General features: G+C 48.7%; 1 protein-coding gene across 18 annotated transcripts in view; it reads left to right on the plus strand.

Moving 5' to 3' along the window:
• Kdm2b (lysine demethylase 2B) overlaps positions 1 to 18,454 on the plus strand; it is a 128,326-nt gene that overhangs the window by 98,275 nt on the left and 11,597 nt on the right. For 5 of the 18 annotated variants that reach the window (XM_075979546.1, XM_075979539.1, XM_075979563.1 and 2 more), the window contains 6 exons: positions 10,935 to 11,159; positions 15,930 to 16,073; positions 16,846 to 16,932; positions 17,097 to 17,369; positions 17,578 to 17,691; positions 18,295 to 18,333. In XM_075979546.1, coding sequence (XP_075835661.1) covers positions 10,935 to 11,159; positions 15,930 to 16,073; positions 16,846 to 16,932; positions 17,097 to 17,369; positions 17,578 to 17,691; positions 18,295 to 18,333 — 882 coding nt within the window. Of the gene's footprint in view, positions 1 to 697; positions 893 to 10,934; positions 11,160 to 15,929; positions 16,074 to 16,845; positions 16,933 to 17,096; positions 17,370 to 17,577; positions 17,692 to 18,294; positions 18,334 to 18,454 lie in introns of those variants that run through there. The other 13 variants (XM_075979598.1, XM_075979590.1, XM_075979606.1 and 10 more) reach the window with 6 other exon arrangements.

Here is an 18,454-nt window from a genome sequence, read left to right on the forward strand (position 1 = left end):
CGTGCCCACCTCAGGGCCGATTCTGGGGCATTCTCTCTGACAGCTCTTAGTCAGGCGGCCGGAGCCTGCACCACCTCAGATTTGACGCTGACTTTCAACCTGAAAAGGCAAACGGAAGAGCAGAGAGGACAGTGTCTAGGCTGCGGCTCCTCCGGCGACCAGGGAGCTGGCCCCAGCTCTACCCGAGCCCGGCAGGCCTGCAGGCTCTGAGTAGGGGGCCTCTGCGACTCGCGGGCATCAGATCCCGATCTCCCAGCGAGCTCGGGCAGGTCTGCTGCAGGAGACCTGGGGAACCGTGCCTGGCGTCGCACGTAGGGCGGGCCCCAGGGGGTGCACCGGGACTCAGAGACACCCCTGCGGACCACACAAAAGACCCCACCCCAGGCCGGCTGTGCATTTCCTGTGGTAGCGGCGGCGGAGGCGTCCTGAGAGCCACCTCTGTGCTTCCCGCAGCGCACGGACCCGGCCGGGCGGGGCGCTGGGCACGCCCCCACGCAGCCCGAGTCCCCGCGCTACGCGCCCCACGGCAGCCCTCCGCGGGCCCGCCCCCGTGTCACCACAGGCCGGGCTCCCTTTGTGTGCGGGCCGAGCGCCGCGGCCGCGCCATTGGCCCGCCCGCCCGGGGGGCCAGCCCCTTCCTGGCTCGCCTCATGCATATGCATGAGCACCGGCCCCGCCCCGCCCCCTCCCGCGCGGGCGTGCGAGGCGCGCGGCGGCTGTGGCTCCCTCGCCGCGCGGGAGCCCGAGCGCTAGCCAGGGCGAGCCGAGCCTGCTCCCTGCGGGCGGCGGCGGCGCTCCAGCCATGTCAGCGCGCTCGAGTCTGGGCCCACCATGAGCCATGGCCATGTCCGTGAGCGCCGAGGACGACGACTATGAATCGGAGCCCGACCAGGTCGGCGGCCCGGGGTGGGGCTGAGGGAGGGACCCGCGGCGCGACCCGGCGAGCTCCTGCCTGACGCGCTGAGGCGGCTGAGGCGGCCGCGACGCCGCGCTGAGGAGAAAGTTTGGCGGCCGCGGCCGGTGGGCCCGGGGCGGGCGCGGGCAGGGGGCGTGTGCGGCGGGACGCGGCGCTGCGGACAATGTGGGCCTGCGGGCCTGGCCGTCGGGTGGCGCGGGCCCGGGCCCCGCGGGTGAGTTGTGGGGCGCGCCGCGCCCTCCTCGGCTCGGCAACCCGCGGCCCACGCGTTTGCGGGGCTCCGCGGGCCCCGCGGCGCCGGCGCCCCGCCGCCTCCCGCGGTCGAAGTTGCACCGGGACCGGCGTCCTCGGGGCCGGAGGACGCCCGCGGCCCGTGGGCCGACGGCCCGAGCTTTTGTCTGGTCGCCGCGCGCTCGCCCGCCGTGGGCAGCCGAGACAGGAAGGGGTGCGAGCCGTGGCAGGCGCGGGCCATCCGGAACCCGGCGGGCGAGAGCTCTCGGCCTCGGCGGCCGGCCGCGCAGCAGCCCCTCTCCCCGAGCGGAGGGAGCGGGGAGAATTGTGCGTGGAAAACAAAGCTCGGGGCGTGTTGACCGCGAAGATTCGCCCCAAGGCTCGCTTTGAGCACAGCGGGGAAGAAAGTTGAAGTGCTGCTGCTCTTAGCCGGAGCCCAGAGCCGCCGTGCGAACGAGATAGCGTCTGCAGCAGCCCGGCCGCCAGGTAGACACGTCCACGGACGCGGGACCGGGTGGGTCACCTTATCCTGCGGGCTCCGCGGGCCCCGGGGAGCCAGGTGCCTGTTTCTAGCGCTGCTCGCCTCTCCTCGGTGCGGTGAGGATGTTCAAGCGAACATACCGGACCCCCCCCCCCCCCCGGAGGAAGTAAGCAGAAGGGCTCCCTTGAATCGCCCCGAGCCTGCCGGTCCGCAGTTTCCTTTACCAGGGCTCAGTGTTGGGTTTCCTGGTCCTGCTGCCCGCTCCTCGGCGTGCCCACCCTCCGGATGAACCCGGGCACACTCGAGAGGGTTGGGTCTGGAGGTCTGGCCCGCCTGCCCCTCGGGCAGCGCTCCCTGCGTGTGGAAAGCTCTCAGGATCATGGTCCATCATCCCTGCCTCGACTCATGGTTCAGTTCAGGTCTGCCAAGAGTTTACGGTTACCATGGCATCAGAACATCATAGTATCCGATGGTGTCTTAGCAGCTTTGGGCCGTCTGGGTTGGGTTCCTGTTAGCTGCTGTGGCCCAGAGTCCTTGACAGGATAAGAAGTCTCCGAGCGTTTGTGTTTGCTTCGGTTCCTGGGACAGCGGCTCGCCGCCTTATTGTTGCATGCTGTCCAGGGCGGCCCCTAACTTGGAGCAGTTCTACTGCCTCGGCCTCCCGAGTTCTGAGTCAGCACAGCCAGCTTGTCTCTGGGCTGAAGAGCACATTTTGAGGCGCTGCCCTTTCTGGGAGAGACTACTGTTAGGAAGGGGCCTAGTCTTGTAGCCAGGTAGTGTTTCCTCTTTGCATGGGCCAAGCTGGGGACAGCCCTTCTGGAGCAGTTAGCAAGAGAAGCTCTCTGCGGGCTTCCATTAGTGCAGGATTTCCCCTTTCATATTTACTAGGCAGACAACATTCTAAGCCGAGGCTTCCAGCAGCCGTGGTTTTCTCACAGTCCTTGCAGAGTTGCTGTCAGCCCAGACACTGTGCATTTTGCAGGTACTTCAGGCTGTGACTCAGTCCAGTTTGCCCTCCTTACCATCACATTTTTTCATCACTTTTGTCCCCGCTGGGATTTTTTTGTTTGTTTTGTTTTTCGAGACAGGGTTTCTCTGTGGCTTTGGAGCCTGTCCTGGAACTAGCTCTGTAGACCAGGCTGGCCTCGAACTCACAGAGATCCGCCTGCCTCTGCCTCCCGAGTGCTGGGATTAAAGGCGTGCGCCACCTCAGCCCTGCTGATTTTTGTTTGTTTAATTTTGGTTTTTCAAACAGGGTTTCCTCTGTGTAGCCCTGGCTGGCTTGGAACTAGCTCTGTAGACCAGCCTGGCCTTGAACTTACAGAGATCTGCCTACCTCTGCCTCCCAAGTGCTGGGAGTCCAGGTGTGTGCCACTACTACCCAGCTTTAAAGTTTTTTTGTTTTTGGCATCAGCATCTCCTCTTAATATATCCCAGGTTCTTGAACTTTTTATTCTCCTGCTTAAGTCTCCTGAGTACTGAAATTATGCCAGTAAACTTGGCATTATGGTTTCTTAAGCTGAAATTTTTTAAAAAAATTGTTTATTGTGTGTGCATGCATGTTTGTATATGCATATGTTCATATGCCATGATATTCTTGGGTGTGTGTGTATGTAGAGTTCAGAGGACAAACTGGGATTTTTTTTCCTTCTCCCATATGTGCCCTAGGGATTAAGCCCAGGTCACTAGGCTTAGCAAGCACCTTCACTCATCTAGCCATCTTGCTAACCCTTAAATAGTGAAATTTCAGTCTTTTTCTGTTTTTCTCTTCGACTCTCTGCCTCCCCTTCCCACCTTTTTTTCTTGTTCTCCAATTCTACTGGTAGCCAGGAATGCCCTTGAGGTTCCCCTCTGTTCACCTCCCAAATGTTTGTTTGTGTGGTTTTCGAGACAGAGTTTCTTTTGGTTCCTGTCCTGGAACTAGCTCTTATAGACCAGGCTGGCCTCTGCCTCCCTAGTGCTGGGATTAAAGGCGTGCGCCACCACCGCCTGGCCCAAATGTTTAATTTATAGGAGTGACCATACCCAGCTCATAGTGAAATTGCAAGGCAGGTCCCTGAACCTATCTGAAGATGTATGGGAAAATTTGGCAACTTTGTGATTAGGTTTGTTTTTCTAGGGAAAGTTCTTAGCTTCCTCGGGTTCTCCAGAGGTCCCTCCATCCCCTGGGTGTTTTTATCTTCTTACCCTCAGTACATAAGCAAACCCAGAACCTTCCTTAACGCCTGCAGGTATGATGTGTTCCAGGGAACACAACACTGGTCATACCTATTTGTGTGTGTGTGTGGAGGGGATGCATGTCCATTATGCTTGAGGAATTTGATGTCAGCTTGGCTGTGTTGTACAGGGGATTAACGTTGGTGGGAAGCTTAGACCTGTCCTCCTAACCTAGCTTTGGGAATTGAAGTCAGGTTCTTGGACTTAGTGGGCAGGTTCTCTACCATTAAGCTACCCAGTCTTCCCTTTAAAAAATATGTCTGTTCTGTGTGTATATACATTTATGGCCATACTTTCCATGTGCAAGGAGTGGGTTCTATTGGGATCAAACTAAGAATATCAGGCATGGTGGCAGGTGTCTTCAGCCACTAAGCCATCTTGGCCACTTCCTCTACTTTTTAAATACTTTTTTTTTTTTAAGATTTGTTTACAGTGTTCTGCCTTGATATAACTTGCATGCCAGGAGAGGGAGCCAGATCTATCTCATTATAGATGGTTGTGAGCCACAATGTGGTTGCTAGGAATTGAACTCAGGACCTCTAGAAGAGCAGCCAGTGCTCTTAACCTCTGAGCCATCTCTCCAGCTCCTTCTTCTACTTTTATTTCACTTTTCTTTATTACTCCTTTTTCCTTTCTTTTTTCTTTTCCTTTCCAAACAGGGTTTTTCTGTGTAACAGTCCTAGCTGTCCTGGAACTCCCTCTGTAGACCAGGCTGGCCTCAGAATTCAGAGATCGCCTGCCTCTGCCTCCTGAGTGCTGGGATTAAAGGTGTGTACCACCACTGAACAGTTGACTATTTTCTTTTTACTTTTTGAGACAATCTCACTGAGTTTCGCAGGTTGGCCTTCAACTTACTCTGTTTGATCTTCCTACCTCAGCCTTCCAAGTAGCTGTGAGCCCACCAGACCTGTAAAGCTGTCTTAATTGTAGAAACATTTAGCTACATTTTATTGTGTCTCCTGACTTGACTACCTTTTTTCCCCCACCCCCTCCTTCAAGGCAGGGTTTCTCTCTGTAACTCTGGCTGTCTTGGAACTTATTGTAGACTCAGATCAGCTTACCTCTGCCTCCTGTATGCAGATCAAAGGTGTGCGCCACTACTACCCATTAAAAATTTTTTTCTAAAGTGCATTGGTGTTTTGCCTGCATGTATGTCTTTATGAGGGTGTCAGGTGCCCTGGAACTGGAGTTATAGACAGTTGTGAACTGCCATGTAGGTACTGGAAATTGAATCCAGGTCCATCTTCCCACTGTAGAAACTCTTGACCATTTGTTTCTTGAGACTTCCCTGGCTCTTGATAAGAGCAACTTTCTCCTCCTTTTCCTGTCATCCTGGCATTCCTGGAGGGATCAGTCTTGGTTGGGGTCACTTTAATATTTTCAGTTTTAGGATTGCTATCAAAGACTTTTCCTTCTGGCTGCCCTCTCAACCTCACCATCCTTGATGCAATCCCTGGTACAACTTTAGCCCTTACATGATGTTGGTTCCTGATGTGTATCTTTGCTTTGGTTTGTTCCCGAGGTCTTGCAAATTGTTTCCTCCACTTGTTTAACTTCCTTGCTCTGCCTGTTGCTCAGGCCAGACAGAAATTCACCCTGCCTGCACTCCTACATTCTACCCATTACCAGGATCCCGAATTGTCCCCTGCTGTTATCATGTGCTGATTTTGTTCATACCCTCAAATTTTGTCTTGCTTACTGCCCATGAAATCTCATTCCCTATATTATTGCCAGAGCACAGTCCTGCTGCCCCTATGTGTGAAGTCCCATAAGTACAGGGTGTGTTTCCTAACCGTGGCCTAGGAGTCCTTGCAGATTAGGTTCCTTCTACCTCGGAGCTCCTTTCCAGAAGTTTTGCTGAGCTTTTTGTAGTTCTTGGATGTATCATGTATTTTCACATCTCTTTTTTTTCTTCCTTCTGCCTAGACTGTCCACTCCCTAACCCCATCCTCAGCAGTGTCCTGTGGAGTCCTCTTCTCCCTCTACTGCCGTTGGAATCACGTTTGCTTTGGTCTGGGTTGGTCTTTCTGACCTGCCTTTTCTGGAAGATGAGGCATCTCTTCTGGGTTTGCATACCAGAATCTAGGCTTTAGAGCTACTTCCTAGGCTCATAGCTTAGTTTTCTCATTTATGGGCACTATGACAGTGGGCAGGTTACTTAACTGCACTGTCTAGAGTTTGCTTATTTGTAAATGGACACAATTCCTACTTTATAATAAGCTATTGATACAAATATATTAAAAAGTGACTAGCACTTCAGAGCTAGCTTTTGTAGTATCATCTTGTTAATTTACGTGGTTTCTGTATTTCTCCTTCCAGACTGTAATGTCTTTACGAGTAGGCTACACAGCTTACTCATCTCAGTAGTCCCAGAATTTAGCATTGAATCTGGTTCATAATTTACAGCCAGAAAACACTTGGGTGGGTGGATGAGTGGGTGAATATGTGAATGAGGGGGTTAATGAATGAATCCCCAGAGCACATGGCAGACTCTTAATGCTAGTGATGCTGAGCATCTTGTCCTTGTTTGTTGGTCATTTGTGTGTTTTGTATTTTTTAAGAGATAGCTATTAAAATTGTTTTACCTGCACATGTGTCTGTTCACTGTGTTCATTCAATGCCCATAGAGGCCAGAAGAGGGCATCAAATTCCTTGGAACTAGTTCTTTCCCATAATCTGTAGTTCTTGTGCCAGCATTGCACTTTATTATTGACTGCCCTTTTGTAATAAGTTTTGGAACCACAAACTCCAAAACTTTCCACTTTATGTTGTTTCTTCCTACTTCTCCTTTTTTCTTTTTTTTTTTTTTTTTGGTTTTGAGGATCAAACTCGAGTCTTCTGCATGCTAAGCATACAGCTGAGTTCTTAGCTTTGACTTTCATCATTTTAAAAAAAACATTTGTGTGTATGTGTGTCACATAGATGTGCGATTAGTGAGATTCTACCCATGAACTTTCTGGAAGATGAACCTGGTAGATCGGAGATACTCATTAAATATTTAGAATAACATAACATTTCCTTTATGGTTGTGGTGGGACACCTTTAATCCCAACACTCAAGAGGAAGAGGCAGGCAGATTGTTACAAGGGCTGCATAGTGAGACCTTTCCTTTTAAGGGAGATGCTTTTGAATTGGTCTTTGGGAAAGAACCCTTTAGAGTATATATATATATATATATATATATATATATATATATATATATATATATGTTCTAGTTTTTATAACCTTTTGTTTGATTGATTGGTTGGTTGGTTGGTTGGTTGGTTTAGAGACAGAGTTTCTTTGTGTAGCCTTGGCTGTCCTGGAAGTAGCTCCTGTAGACCAGGTTAGCCTTGAACTCATGGAGATCCTGCTTATCCTCCCAGGAGTGCTGGGACTGGACTAAAAGTTTGCACCACTACCACCCAGCTATAAATGCTCCCCCTTTTTTTCTCTTTTAATGAATTAAAAATGTGGGTCTTGGGCTGATTACATCAACAAGTAGAGCTGGGAATATAGTTCAGTTTCTAGAGTGCTTACCTAGCATGCACTGAGCCCTAGGCTCCATCCCCAGCCCTGCATATGCCAGAGATGGTGGTACATGCCTGTAATCTCAGCACTCAAGAGGTGAAGGCAAGAGGATCAGGGGTTTAAAGTCACCTTTGGCTACCTGATAATTCAGGGCCAGCCTGGGAATTTAAATAAAAAGACTAGTAAATGATCTTGAAGCTGGCATGCTCCATGTGGTGGAATAAAGGATAGTGTGGAGTTTAGAGCTGGTGTTGGAAGCTTTGGGGACTACACAGAGGATAATGAGAAAAGCTTCATGGCAAAATGAGGTGACTTTGGCTAATTCATCTTCCTTTTTTGTCTTCACACTTGTCTAGAATCTGCTCCTGTGGGGGATTTCTGCTTGGTTCTTCAGAGTTCTAGTTGGATGTTTTGTTTGTTCCTCTTTCTTTTGAGACAGTGCCTCTCTGTATGACCCTGTCTCGGGACTTTCTTTGTAGACTAGGCTGGACTTACTAGAGTGCTGAGGTGAAAGGTATGCACCACTGTGCCTAGATCTAGTTGGCTTTTTAGTTGGGTTTTGTTGTTGTTGTTGTTTTGGTTTGGTTTGATTTTTCAAGACAAACTTTCTCTGTATAGCAGTCCTGGATGTCGCTCCGTAGGCTAGGCTGTTCTCACTCTCTGAGATCCACCTGCCTCTGCCTCCTGAGTGCTAAGATTAAAGGTGTGTACCACCACAACGGGTATAGTTGGTTTCCTTTTAACATGCCAGTTGGTAACCATAGCCAATGCCTTTCTCTAGCTAGATTTACAGAGAGGTCCTGGGAAACAATTTCTTTGAAGGTTTCTGTCATTTGCTCTGTCATTTTCCAGGATGTCTCTGCTAGTTAAGTCTAGGTCGGTTCACTTTGTTGAGGTAGGAAATAATGCTTTGGAAAGTAAGGGAACATAAGCTCCTCTGGCCTTTGGCATTCAACATAACTTTGGACTGAATTTCTTTAGTTTTGTTTTCATAAAAGAGACCAGTTTATAGAATTTCCTGTAACAAAATAAGCCCTTCTCCTTGGTTTTTCCCTTGGGATTGGATGGTGTGCTACCCCTCTCTATATCTAACCGGAGGCTCCCAGTGACTCATGTCACTGCCATGTTTGTCAGAGTTTGATGAGTGAGCTGTGAGGACACTGGCCCCTGGTAGAAGGTAGGTACAGTGTGTTGTAAGGAGAAGACTTCCTCTGGGCTCTACTTTTGACAGCATTGCTGGTTTTTAGGTAGCTCTCTTGTTGCTGTTTGGGCAGTTGCTGAGTTTTCAGAACTCAGGCCCATAGTCTGTGTGTGCCATTCTCAAATTCATAAACTCTTGGACTCTGGTTGTGATATACTTACTTGATTGCAGACCTAACTTGCCTTGACATATGCAGTATAAAGGCTGTTGTGTTCCATTAAAGATAGTAGAACTGGTCTTAAGTGTGTTTGGGGGAAGCCCAAACTCACTTTAAGGAAAAGGAGGGTCTGTGGAAGCCTCTGCTACTTGAAGGAAGAGTGACTAGTGGGTGAGTAGCTCTCTAGACTGGGTCCTGCTCATCCTTGTTCCTCATATCATAGGGGAGATGAGGGTGCATGGGCCAGAAACCCTGTGAGAGCAAATTGGTGTTGAGCAGATAGAGTGGGAGTGTCACAGACCTTTTCTCTTAGCGCTTGAGCCTGTAGAGGCGTGACAACTAACTTCAATGTTACAGACGGCTAGGAAAGTATGCTTGAGAGAAGATTGTAACTGATGATGTGGCTGTCTGTGTTCAAGGAGAAAGGTAGACTTCTTTTCTTTCTAATGTGGGCGGGCACCCTAGAAAGCCCCTGAGGTCAGAGGTCCCTGGAAGCTAGCAAGCTTCACAGTAACGACTCTGCAGGCCTGTGGATTAGGATTATTAGCAAACTATCAAAGTTTACTGAGAATAAGCAGTTGCCTAAAAAGTAAGTGACTTTAAACATTAGGTGGCAGTTAAGCTAGTGCCCTCCCTAGCAGATGGACTAAACTTGTCCCAGTAAACTCATGCTCCAAAGGTTCTAATGCTGTGACCCTTTAGTACAGTTCCTCATGTTGTGGTGGCCCCCAACCATAAAATTATTTTTGTAGCTACTTCATAACTAATTCTGTTACTGTTATGGATCATAATGTAAAGATCTGTATTTTCTGATGATCTTAGGCAACCCTTGTAAAAGGGTTGTTCGGCCCCCAGGTTAGAACCACTGCTTTAGACAGTACTCTCTCTTCCATGATGTCCTTCCTGTCTCAGAGCCTTGGTGCACAGGGGCCCCAGTAGTCATCCCCTCCCCCCCCCACACACACTTTGGAGACAGGGTTTCTCTGTAGCTTTGGAGCCTGTCCTGGAACTAGCTCTGGCCTGCCCTGGACCAGGCTGGCCTTGAACTCGGAGAGATCTGCCTGTCTCTGCCCCCAAGTGCTGGTATTAAAGGTGTGTGCCACCACCGCCCAGCAAACTTTTCTACATAGGTCTTTAATGTTTTTTTTTTTTGTTGTTGTTTTGGTTTTTTTGGGGGAGGGGGGTGCGTTTTTTTTTTTGTTTGTTTTTTGTTTTTTTTTCTTGAGACAGGGCTTCTCCCAGTAGTTGTCTTGTCAGGTCCACCATGCATCCTAGATTTGCAGGAGGCTCTAGGGTTGGGGACTAGAGGCAAGAACTATAGCTGTTGAATGGTGCTTTATTTTTATTTGATCTATTTTTCCCAGTCGAAAGGAAGAATACTTAAGCCCAGTTAGAAAAGGGCCTCTGAAATATATGGTCCTCTTCAGGGTGCTGCCCAATTCTCTTTGCGTGTCTGGGTGCAGGGAATCTATGTAATGGCCATATAGTGTTGCATGGGTTCCCTGTGATGTCAGCAGCTCTTCTGTGCCTTGTCTCAGAGCTTGAGATAAACACTCTCATGGGTGCTGGGCCCCTGAGCTTCCCCCAAAAGTGAATTGGTCCTATGTAATGTGTTTCTGATGTTCTGGTGTTCTGGCACAGGTATCAGAAGCAGACAGTGGCCTAGTGTGCCCCTTTCTCAGGAAGTGTCACTTAACTGTGGGCAGGAGGATGTTAGAGCAGCCATCAGGGTCTAAAAGGTCTGAGGCCAGGGTGGCTGCCAGCACAGCTCAGATGTTTTCTATGGTAGTTACGTTACCCTAAAGCTGTGCTAGTAGAGGGCTTAAAACTATAGGCTTCATAGTTTTGGAGAACAGAAGTCCAAGATCAAATTTTCTCCAGAGGTTCAAGTTGAGGATCCTTCCTTGCTTCTGGCATCTGATGTTGGTCTGTAGTCTTTGGATGCCAGTCAGGCGGCACTTTCCCCGTGTCTCCATATGTATTCCTACTGTACATGTCTGCCTATGTCCAAGTTTCCCCCTTTCAAAAAGTTACCTGTCATAAAATTTAACTTGACTTGCTCTCCTTTAACCTAGTTGTCCTGAATCCCATCTCTGCGGTACCAAGATTGCCACCTTAAGCATCTCTTGCTTGGGTATACAGCTCAACCTGAAGCTCTCTCCTAGGTGCTTGACTATTCCTGAAGCCTCCCATTTCATTTGTTCTATCTATTCTCCACCAGAACCGGGTGGTGGGTCGGCCTAAGGGCAAGTTGGGCCCAGCCTCAGCGGTGAAGTTGGCTGCCAACCGAACAACAGCAGGAGCTCGCAGGCGCCGGACGCGATGCCGCAAGTGCGAGGCCTGCCTGCGGACGGAGTGCGGAGAGTGTCATTTTTGCAAGGACATGAAGAAATTTGGAGGCCCTGGGCGCATGAAGCAGAGCTGCATCATGCGGCAGTGCATCGCGGTGAGTGCATGGGATGCATGGGTAGGGGCTCTTCTCGCAGGATGCTGAGCTTCCCTGTGTAGTGACGAGGCAAGCAGACTTGCTTTTCATTCCGCCAGGCTCCCACACGGCTAGCTTAGCCCCGGAAATAATAACATGGAAACTGTATTCTTTTAAACACTGCTTGGCCCATTAGTTTTAGCCTCTTATTGGCTAATTCTCTCATCTTGCTTTAACCCATATTTAGTAATCTGTGTAGCACCACAAGGTGGTGGCTTACTGGGAAAGATTCAGCATGTCTGACCTGGCTGCTGGCTCCATGGCATCTGCCTCACTGCCTTCTTCCTCCCAGCATTCTGTTCTGTCTACTCCGCCCACCTAATTTTCTGCCCTATTAAAAGGCCAAGGCAGTCTCTTTATTAACCAATAAAAGTAATACATAGACAGAAGACCCTCCTCCATCATCTCTGCTTGCTGGTCTGTCTTGCCCTAAAGGAGCTCCTTGTGGGATATAAGGGGTTTTAGGTGATGCTCTTCTCAGCTACCCTGGTTGTACCGGGGTAGGGTATCCTTGCCATGTGTCAGGCTCCTGTTTGTCAACTGGTGGTCTGTAACTCTTCTTCCCTTCTTGAAATGGCTGAGTACTTTATTAAAGAGGTCTGGGGAGCCTGTCTTGACATGAATCCTGTTGCCAGCGTTTATGGTACAGTTCATATGATTCTGGTCCTTTCTTTCCTGTTTTTTCTTTATTGTTAGAAGTTTGGATGGGAGGTCAGTTTTGTCCTAGAGGAGGAGGAATGAGACATGGCATGGGGGATCTGGGCCCATGGAGAACTTGGCCAGCCTCTCATACACCTCACACTTCTTTGGCAACCTGACACAGTCCTAGAGTTCAATTTTAGTTCCCTCCACCACACACTCTAAGAATTTGCCTTCCCTGAGCCCCATTCCCTGGGGGCCCAGTGGTCTTCCTCCAGCCCCATTAAAAAGCTAGCTTAGCTGGAGTAACCAGATTCCTCAACCCTGGTGAACTGGTCCCTAAGTCCAGCATGGTATTAGGTTAGTGAGCTTTTTCTCCCTGAATGCTGCTGCTCCCACTCCCAGGCCCTGGGCACCTTCCCCTTTTCCCTACACTCATACTGGCATATGAGCACACTTCCTAAAAACCACAACATTTTCAGTTTCTAAGAGTTGCACCACTGTAGATAGCATGTGTGTGTGAACGTGGACAGTGTCATTTTATGAGTAGTTTATTTTACTTAGCATAATATGCTCAAAGATACAGTTTTCATGCATGACAGAATTGTTTTAATTTAAAAGTTTTGTATGTTTGAGCCAGGTGATGGTGGCACACACCTAGCACCAAGAAGCAGAGAGGCAGGTGGATCTCTGAGGTTGAGGACAGCCTGGTTTGTAGAGTGAGTTCTAAGATAGGCTCCAAAGCTACACAGAGAAACCCTGTCTTGACCCTACTCCCCCCCTCAAAAAAAAGAAAAGAAAATTTGTATGTCTGTTTATTGTGCCATGTGTTGCTTTGTAGCTCTACTGGCATCAAACTCTGACAGTCCTCTTGCACCAGCCTCCTACATGCTGGGATGGGTGTGTGCTACCACACCTGGCTCAGAAATTTGTTAATGTTGAGTAATATTGGATTTATGCAGGATTATATTAGATGTATATCATACCTTAAATTAGCTAAACATTTTCCCCCCAAAGACACTGCATTCTGTAGTCCAGACTGATTTGGCAACTGCTGTATTCAGAACAGGCTGGCATCACACTTTTGTCAATCCTTCTGCCTCAAACCTCTGAGGGTTAGCCTTCCTCTAACCCTTCCCCTTTAACTGCCTGTGATCCATATGCTTGCCCCCTTTTCCAGCCCTTCTTCTCTTGATGTATAAAGTCTACCTCCTTAGGCTCCCTGTGTCTACGTGGCTTCTCACACAGACATTGTTGCTTCCCAAGCTCATCTCCATGCAAGAATCTCTAAGTCGCTTCACCTCTGGTGCCTCAAAATCAGTCTTTACCCTCAGACCTTCCTTTTGCTTCCATGGGCTGTTTCCACCAAGACATCACCTATTCTACTGATGACATACATGGCTGAACTCCTTGTTTTAGATGATGCCCTAACCCCCTCCAAGGTTGACAGTTTCCTGTGCAGTTTCCCCAACCTTGTTCACCTCATCAGGGTCCTTTCTGCCTTTTCTTGTCCTCCAAAAACCAGCCTTTGCTGTTTCAGATAATGCTGGAACACAACATTTCCTTGAGTTTCAGTGAGCTGTTTTTTGTTTTTGTTTTCCCAAATACCAAGGCGGCCAACATCTCCTCATTCCACAACCTTCTGTTATTTCACAAAGGCTTCCTCCCCACACCCCCTAAGAAGGGTGTCTCTATTTAGTTCTGACTGACCTGGAACTCTACGTAGACCTGGCTGGCCTGGAACTCAAAAGATCTGCCTATCTTCTGAGTGCTAAGATTAATTAAAGGTATGATACAGGTTCAGTTCCTGGCACGTTTATTTGGTGGTTCACAACTGCCTGTAACTCCAGTCCCAGGGGACCTGATACTTCTTTCATCAGGCATATACAGTGGTTGGTGCACACATACACACAGGTAAAACACTACACAATGCATGCATATGGTGTATATACATGCTGGCAAGAGGCATGCATATAAGACAAAAGTAAATAAATCTAAAACAAACAACAACAACAAAAGAACTCGCATTTGATTTTGAGGAATAATATGCAGAATATATAAAGAACTTCTACAACTCATGAAAAGACCAAAAAAAAAAAATTAACTTAAAGATGGGCAAAGGTTTTGAAAGAAGATATACAAATGGCTAATGTGGGGCTGGAGAGATGGCTCAGAGGTTAAGAGCATTGCCTGCTTTTCCAAAGGTCCTGCTGAGTTCAGTTCCCAGCAACCACATGGTGGCTCACAACCATCTGTAAGGGGGTCTGGTGCCCTCTTCTGGCCTTCAGGCATACACACAGACAGAATATTGTATACATAATAAATAAATATTTAAAAAAAATAAAAATAATTAGGGGAAAGAATGACACTATTGCATGTTTCTATACATCTCTTGTATCTGGCTCATTGTGGCTTTTATTTTCATATCTGCTTCTTCTATATACCACCTGTTATATTTTCTTTTGGGTGGAGGATTAAGAAAATTCAGCCTCCAACAGATAGTTGATCAAGGGAGGAACATAACTTCAAGCCTTCAGAATCCCATAGGTGGCACCTTTTATTTATTGTTTAGTTTGTTTATTGTTTTTTTGAGACAGGGTTTCTTTGTATAGTCCTGGAATTAGCTCTGATCTCGAACTCACAGCAAACTTCCTGCCTCTGCTTCCTAAGTGTTGGGACTAAAGGCATGGGCCCCTACTACCCTTAGGCAGCTTCTTTAAGTTAATTGCAAAATGGAATCTGAAACAGTATCAGTCAGATTTTTATACTGTTACACTAAAAGTTGTCTTGCCCTCGCTCCGCAGTTATGTTGTAACATTACACACTGTTTATTGAGGCCTAGTTTCCCAATGATTGCAGCATACTCTGAACATACACAAATGAATCACATTTGATAGTAAATGTTGCCATCATTCTGATAAGAAAACCTGTTCTTGGCCATGGAACAAGGTGAAGGAAAACCTCATTTGCTTTTAGATTCTTGAATTTTGTCATTTGTACCAATTGACAGTTTGTTTTCTTTTTGTAAATGACAGGATTATGTAGGTCTTCAAGAAAATGTAACAGCAGCTAATGGTTTTTCTACTTTTTAAAATAAAAATTATGTTCTAAGCCAGACATGGTAGCTCACACCAGTTATCCCAGTGAAGGGGAGGATGAAGCAGGTAGGTCATGAGTTTCCAGTTAGCCTGGGCTGCAGGGTAACTCTAGATAGTGAAACCCTGACGATGGATGGATGGATGGATGGATGGATGGATGGATGGATGGATGGATGGATGGGTGGATGGGTGGATGGGTGGATGGGTGGATGGGTGGGTGGATGAACAAAATGATGTTCTGTGGAGAACTTGGTGGTCAGTTGAGCTCACACATTAGTCACATGTACGCTTCCTGTAATAACAATCCCTCAGCATGGGGAAGTACTTTGTGCATACTTCCTGTGTGAAAAGGATGTGTGTTCAAGGGTTGAGGTTTTCATGAAGTTAATAATCAAAGGCATGAAGCGGAATTGGTGATCTTCCAGTGTGCATATGGTCCTGAGTGACTGGTTGCCTGGATGACGGGATCTGGCCTCTAGTCCAGAGGACTCCCAACAGTTTCACCCACCCATGCTTTTGAACCTTTACTTCAGAAGGTAAATCGTGTCTTGCCCTTATTCAAGATAGGTATGACCCCACATTCCTCTTTTGAAATCTTGGAAACAGAGGCATGTGGATTATGCCCTGATACCAATGGTAAGATGAACTTCAGCCCCTCTGTGGACATACTTCTTTCTGATCTTTTCCAAGTGGGAAGCCTTGTCTGACACTTAAATTTGTGTATATAAACAGAATATGTTCTTCATGTTGTCTGTCTGCTTCCACCAAAAGATAAGATCAGGGTGCAAGAGATTTTGATCTGTCTTATTTATTGTTATATTCTTAGTTCTTGTAGATTACCTGGCACATAGAGGTACTAATAATATGTAAACAGGTAAATAAATTCGCTTGGATCAGCTTTCTGATTCATGACAGGCCTAGGAGAACTTTTGCCTAATCTCCACTAGGGACTGTGTTCACTCCCTGCTGACTTCAATGTTTCTTGGGTCCTCAGCCAGTGCTGCCCCACACCGCCGTGTGCCTTGTGTGTGGCGAGGCAGGGAAGGAGGACACAGTGGAAGAGGAAGAAGGCAAGTTTAACCTCATGCTTATGGAGTGCTCCATCTGCAACGAGATCATCCACCCTGGATGCCTTAAGGTAAGCTCTAAGGGCCCTGAACACCCCTGCTTCTCCCCATGCTTTAGGGCCCAATGGTTATGATGTGGCAGCTAGTCCCTAGAGACTGCTGCTTAGGTCGTGAGGATATACAGGTGTCATGCTGAATTCCTAGAGGACCCTCACTTCTAGGGCATTCTGTGTTAGGTGATAAGTCCAGGACAGGAAGAGTTTCAGGCAGTATCCTAAGTGAATAAATTCAGTTTATTTAGAATAATCAGTACCTCAGAACTCCAGCAGGATCCAAAGTATCTCAGCAGATAGAAATTAAGGATCCTGACTTCTGGCTTTTGAGAGAAAAGGGCCTGAGCCAAGGAGGCCAGGTGGTTTCTCACCTGTGCCTCTGCAACAGGAACCGGTTCCTGTGATATGCTAGGACAGGACTGCCTTCTGGGTGACCTTTGTGCCTGCCTGGCTCAGGCGGCTGGTTTCACCTTGGAAAGGAAGAAACCACTCTATGGTGGTACATGTCTCTATCCCAGAATGCATCCATATCTGTGGGCTGTAAGGGATGAGGGCCTTTGTTTTTGGCCCTTATTCCCTCATCACACCCACCTGGTAGTTACTGCTTCTCTTTTTCTCCTGTGCTCAGCAAAAGTAAATAACACAATCACATGGTAGAGCCTTTCTTTTGGCTGGACACAAGATGGACACAGCTTTGGGGGAGGGGTATGAATTCTGAGGCAGACCTTGTATCCTTGTGGACCCTCTTGGCCCTGTTCCCTGCCCACTGAGTCCTATCCTGTCCTTTCAGATTAAGGAGTCAGAGGGTGTGGTCAACGATGAGCTTCCCAATTGCTGGGAGTGTCCGAAGTGTAACCACGCTGGCAAGACCGGGAAAGTGAGTGCGGACTCCCAAGTCCCTGGTTGGGTCGGGTTGGCAGAAAGGGACGGGCTGGGCCTTGCCAGGCTTGTCCCCAGTTGTCAGTCAGGTGGGGCGCGGCGGGCTGCGAGAGGAAGAGCAAGTTCAAAGATATACAGTTGGATTGTTCTTCTCTCTTTTTGGCCTACAACAAGCAAAAGCGTGGCCCTGGCTTTAAGTATGCCTCCAACCTGCCTGGCTCCTTGCTCAAGGAGCAGAAGATGAACCGGGACAACAAGGAAGGGCAGGAGCCTGCCAAGCGGAGGAGTGAGTGTGAAGAGGCTCCCCGACGCAGGTCAGATGAGCACCCTAAAAAGGTGCCTGCAGATAGCATCCTACGCCGAAAGTCTGATGATGTACACCTAAGGAGGAAACGGAAATATGAGAAGCCCCAAGAGCTGAGTGGACGCAAGCGAGTACGAACTGGGAAGCCCTGGGCAGCAGCAGAAGGGTGGTGTGGCTATTCTTAAGTATGGGGTGGAGGCGGGGGACCAGGGAAGGTTAATGGGTAGAACTCGGGATCCTGGCCTCTTAAGAGCTGCCCTGAGCAGGTCACCCAAATCCTGAGAGCCTGGCCCAAAAGAAAGAAACAAGCAAAGTCACTCCTCTTCCCACCCCCTTTAGGCCTCGACGCTTCAAACGTCCCCCGGTTCTTCCTCTCACCTCTCGCCGAGGCCCCCTCTAGGCAGCAGTCTCAGCCCTTGGTGGAGATCCAGTCTCACTTACTTCCAGCAGCAGGTGCTCCCACGCCCCGCCCTCCCGAGGCCCTGGGGACTTGCAAGTCCAGGCTGTTCTCCTCTCCACCCCTCAGAACCCCTGGTCCATTGCTACAGATGCTCCTGTGGCCTGGGCTCAAATCGGCAGTGGGCCAGCTCTGTGAGGTTGAGAAGCCTCTGTTGGTTGGGGAAGCTGCAGCTGGGAAGATCCTGGTGACTCTGCTCTGCTAATGGGCCTTGCCTTTAGTAGCCACAAGGTGGTATCTGGAGAAGCTCCTGGCAGGGCTTGGCTAGGGATGCCTCCTGCCTGCTCTCCAGCTGCCCTGGGCTTCCTTAGCAGTAGCTGCTGTTAGCAACTGCTGTCTCTGGTCTGTCTCAGGTGGGAGGTCAGCTGGGTGGGAACAGTTTACTGTCCTTCTTCATTTCTACTATTCTCTGGGAAGTCAGCAGGCAGAACTATCTATGCTGTCTGTTAGTAAGATATGAAGGACATGGCTTTGCGGGGAAGATGTCCTAGCCCTTGCTGAAGAGACCGGGCTCACAGTGTGGTGGGGTGTAAAGGGGATGATGTTCCTCCAGTCCAGGAGCAAGGAACAAACTCTGTATCCTTTCTTCCTTATGGCAGCTAAAACCTGGCAAAGAAGATAAGCTTTTCAGGAAAAAGGTACCATCTTCCCCCTCCCTCATGAACCTGCAGCCCACTTTTCAGCTTTCAGAGCTGTAGGCAACACTCCAATGGCCCTTGTGTATCCCATGATTGGGTTGAAAAGTCGGGGGTGGGTGCT

Source organism: Microtus pennsylvanicus, chromosome 1 (genome assembly GCF_037038515.1).
Source record: "Microtus pennsylvanicus isolate mMicPen1 chromosome 1, mMicPen1.hap1, whole genome shotgun sequence".
In the NCBI taxonomy this organism is placed as follows: Eukaryota; Metazoa; Chordata; class Mammalia; order Rodentia; family Cricetidae; genus Microtus; species Microtus pennsylvanicus.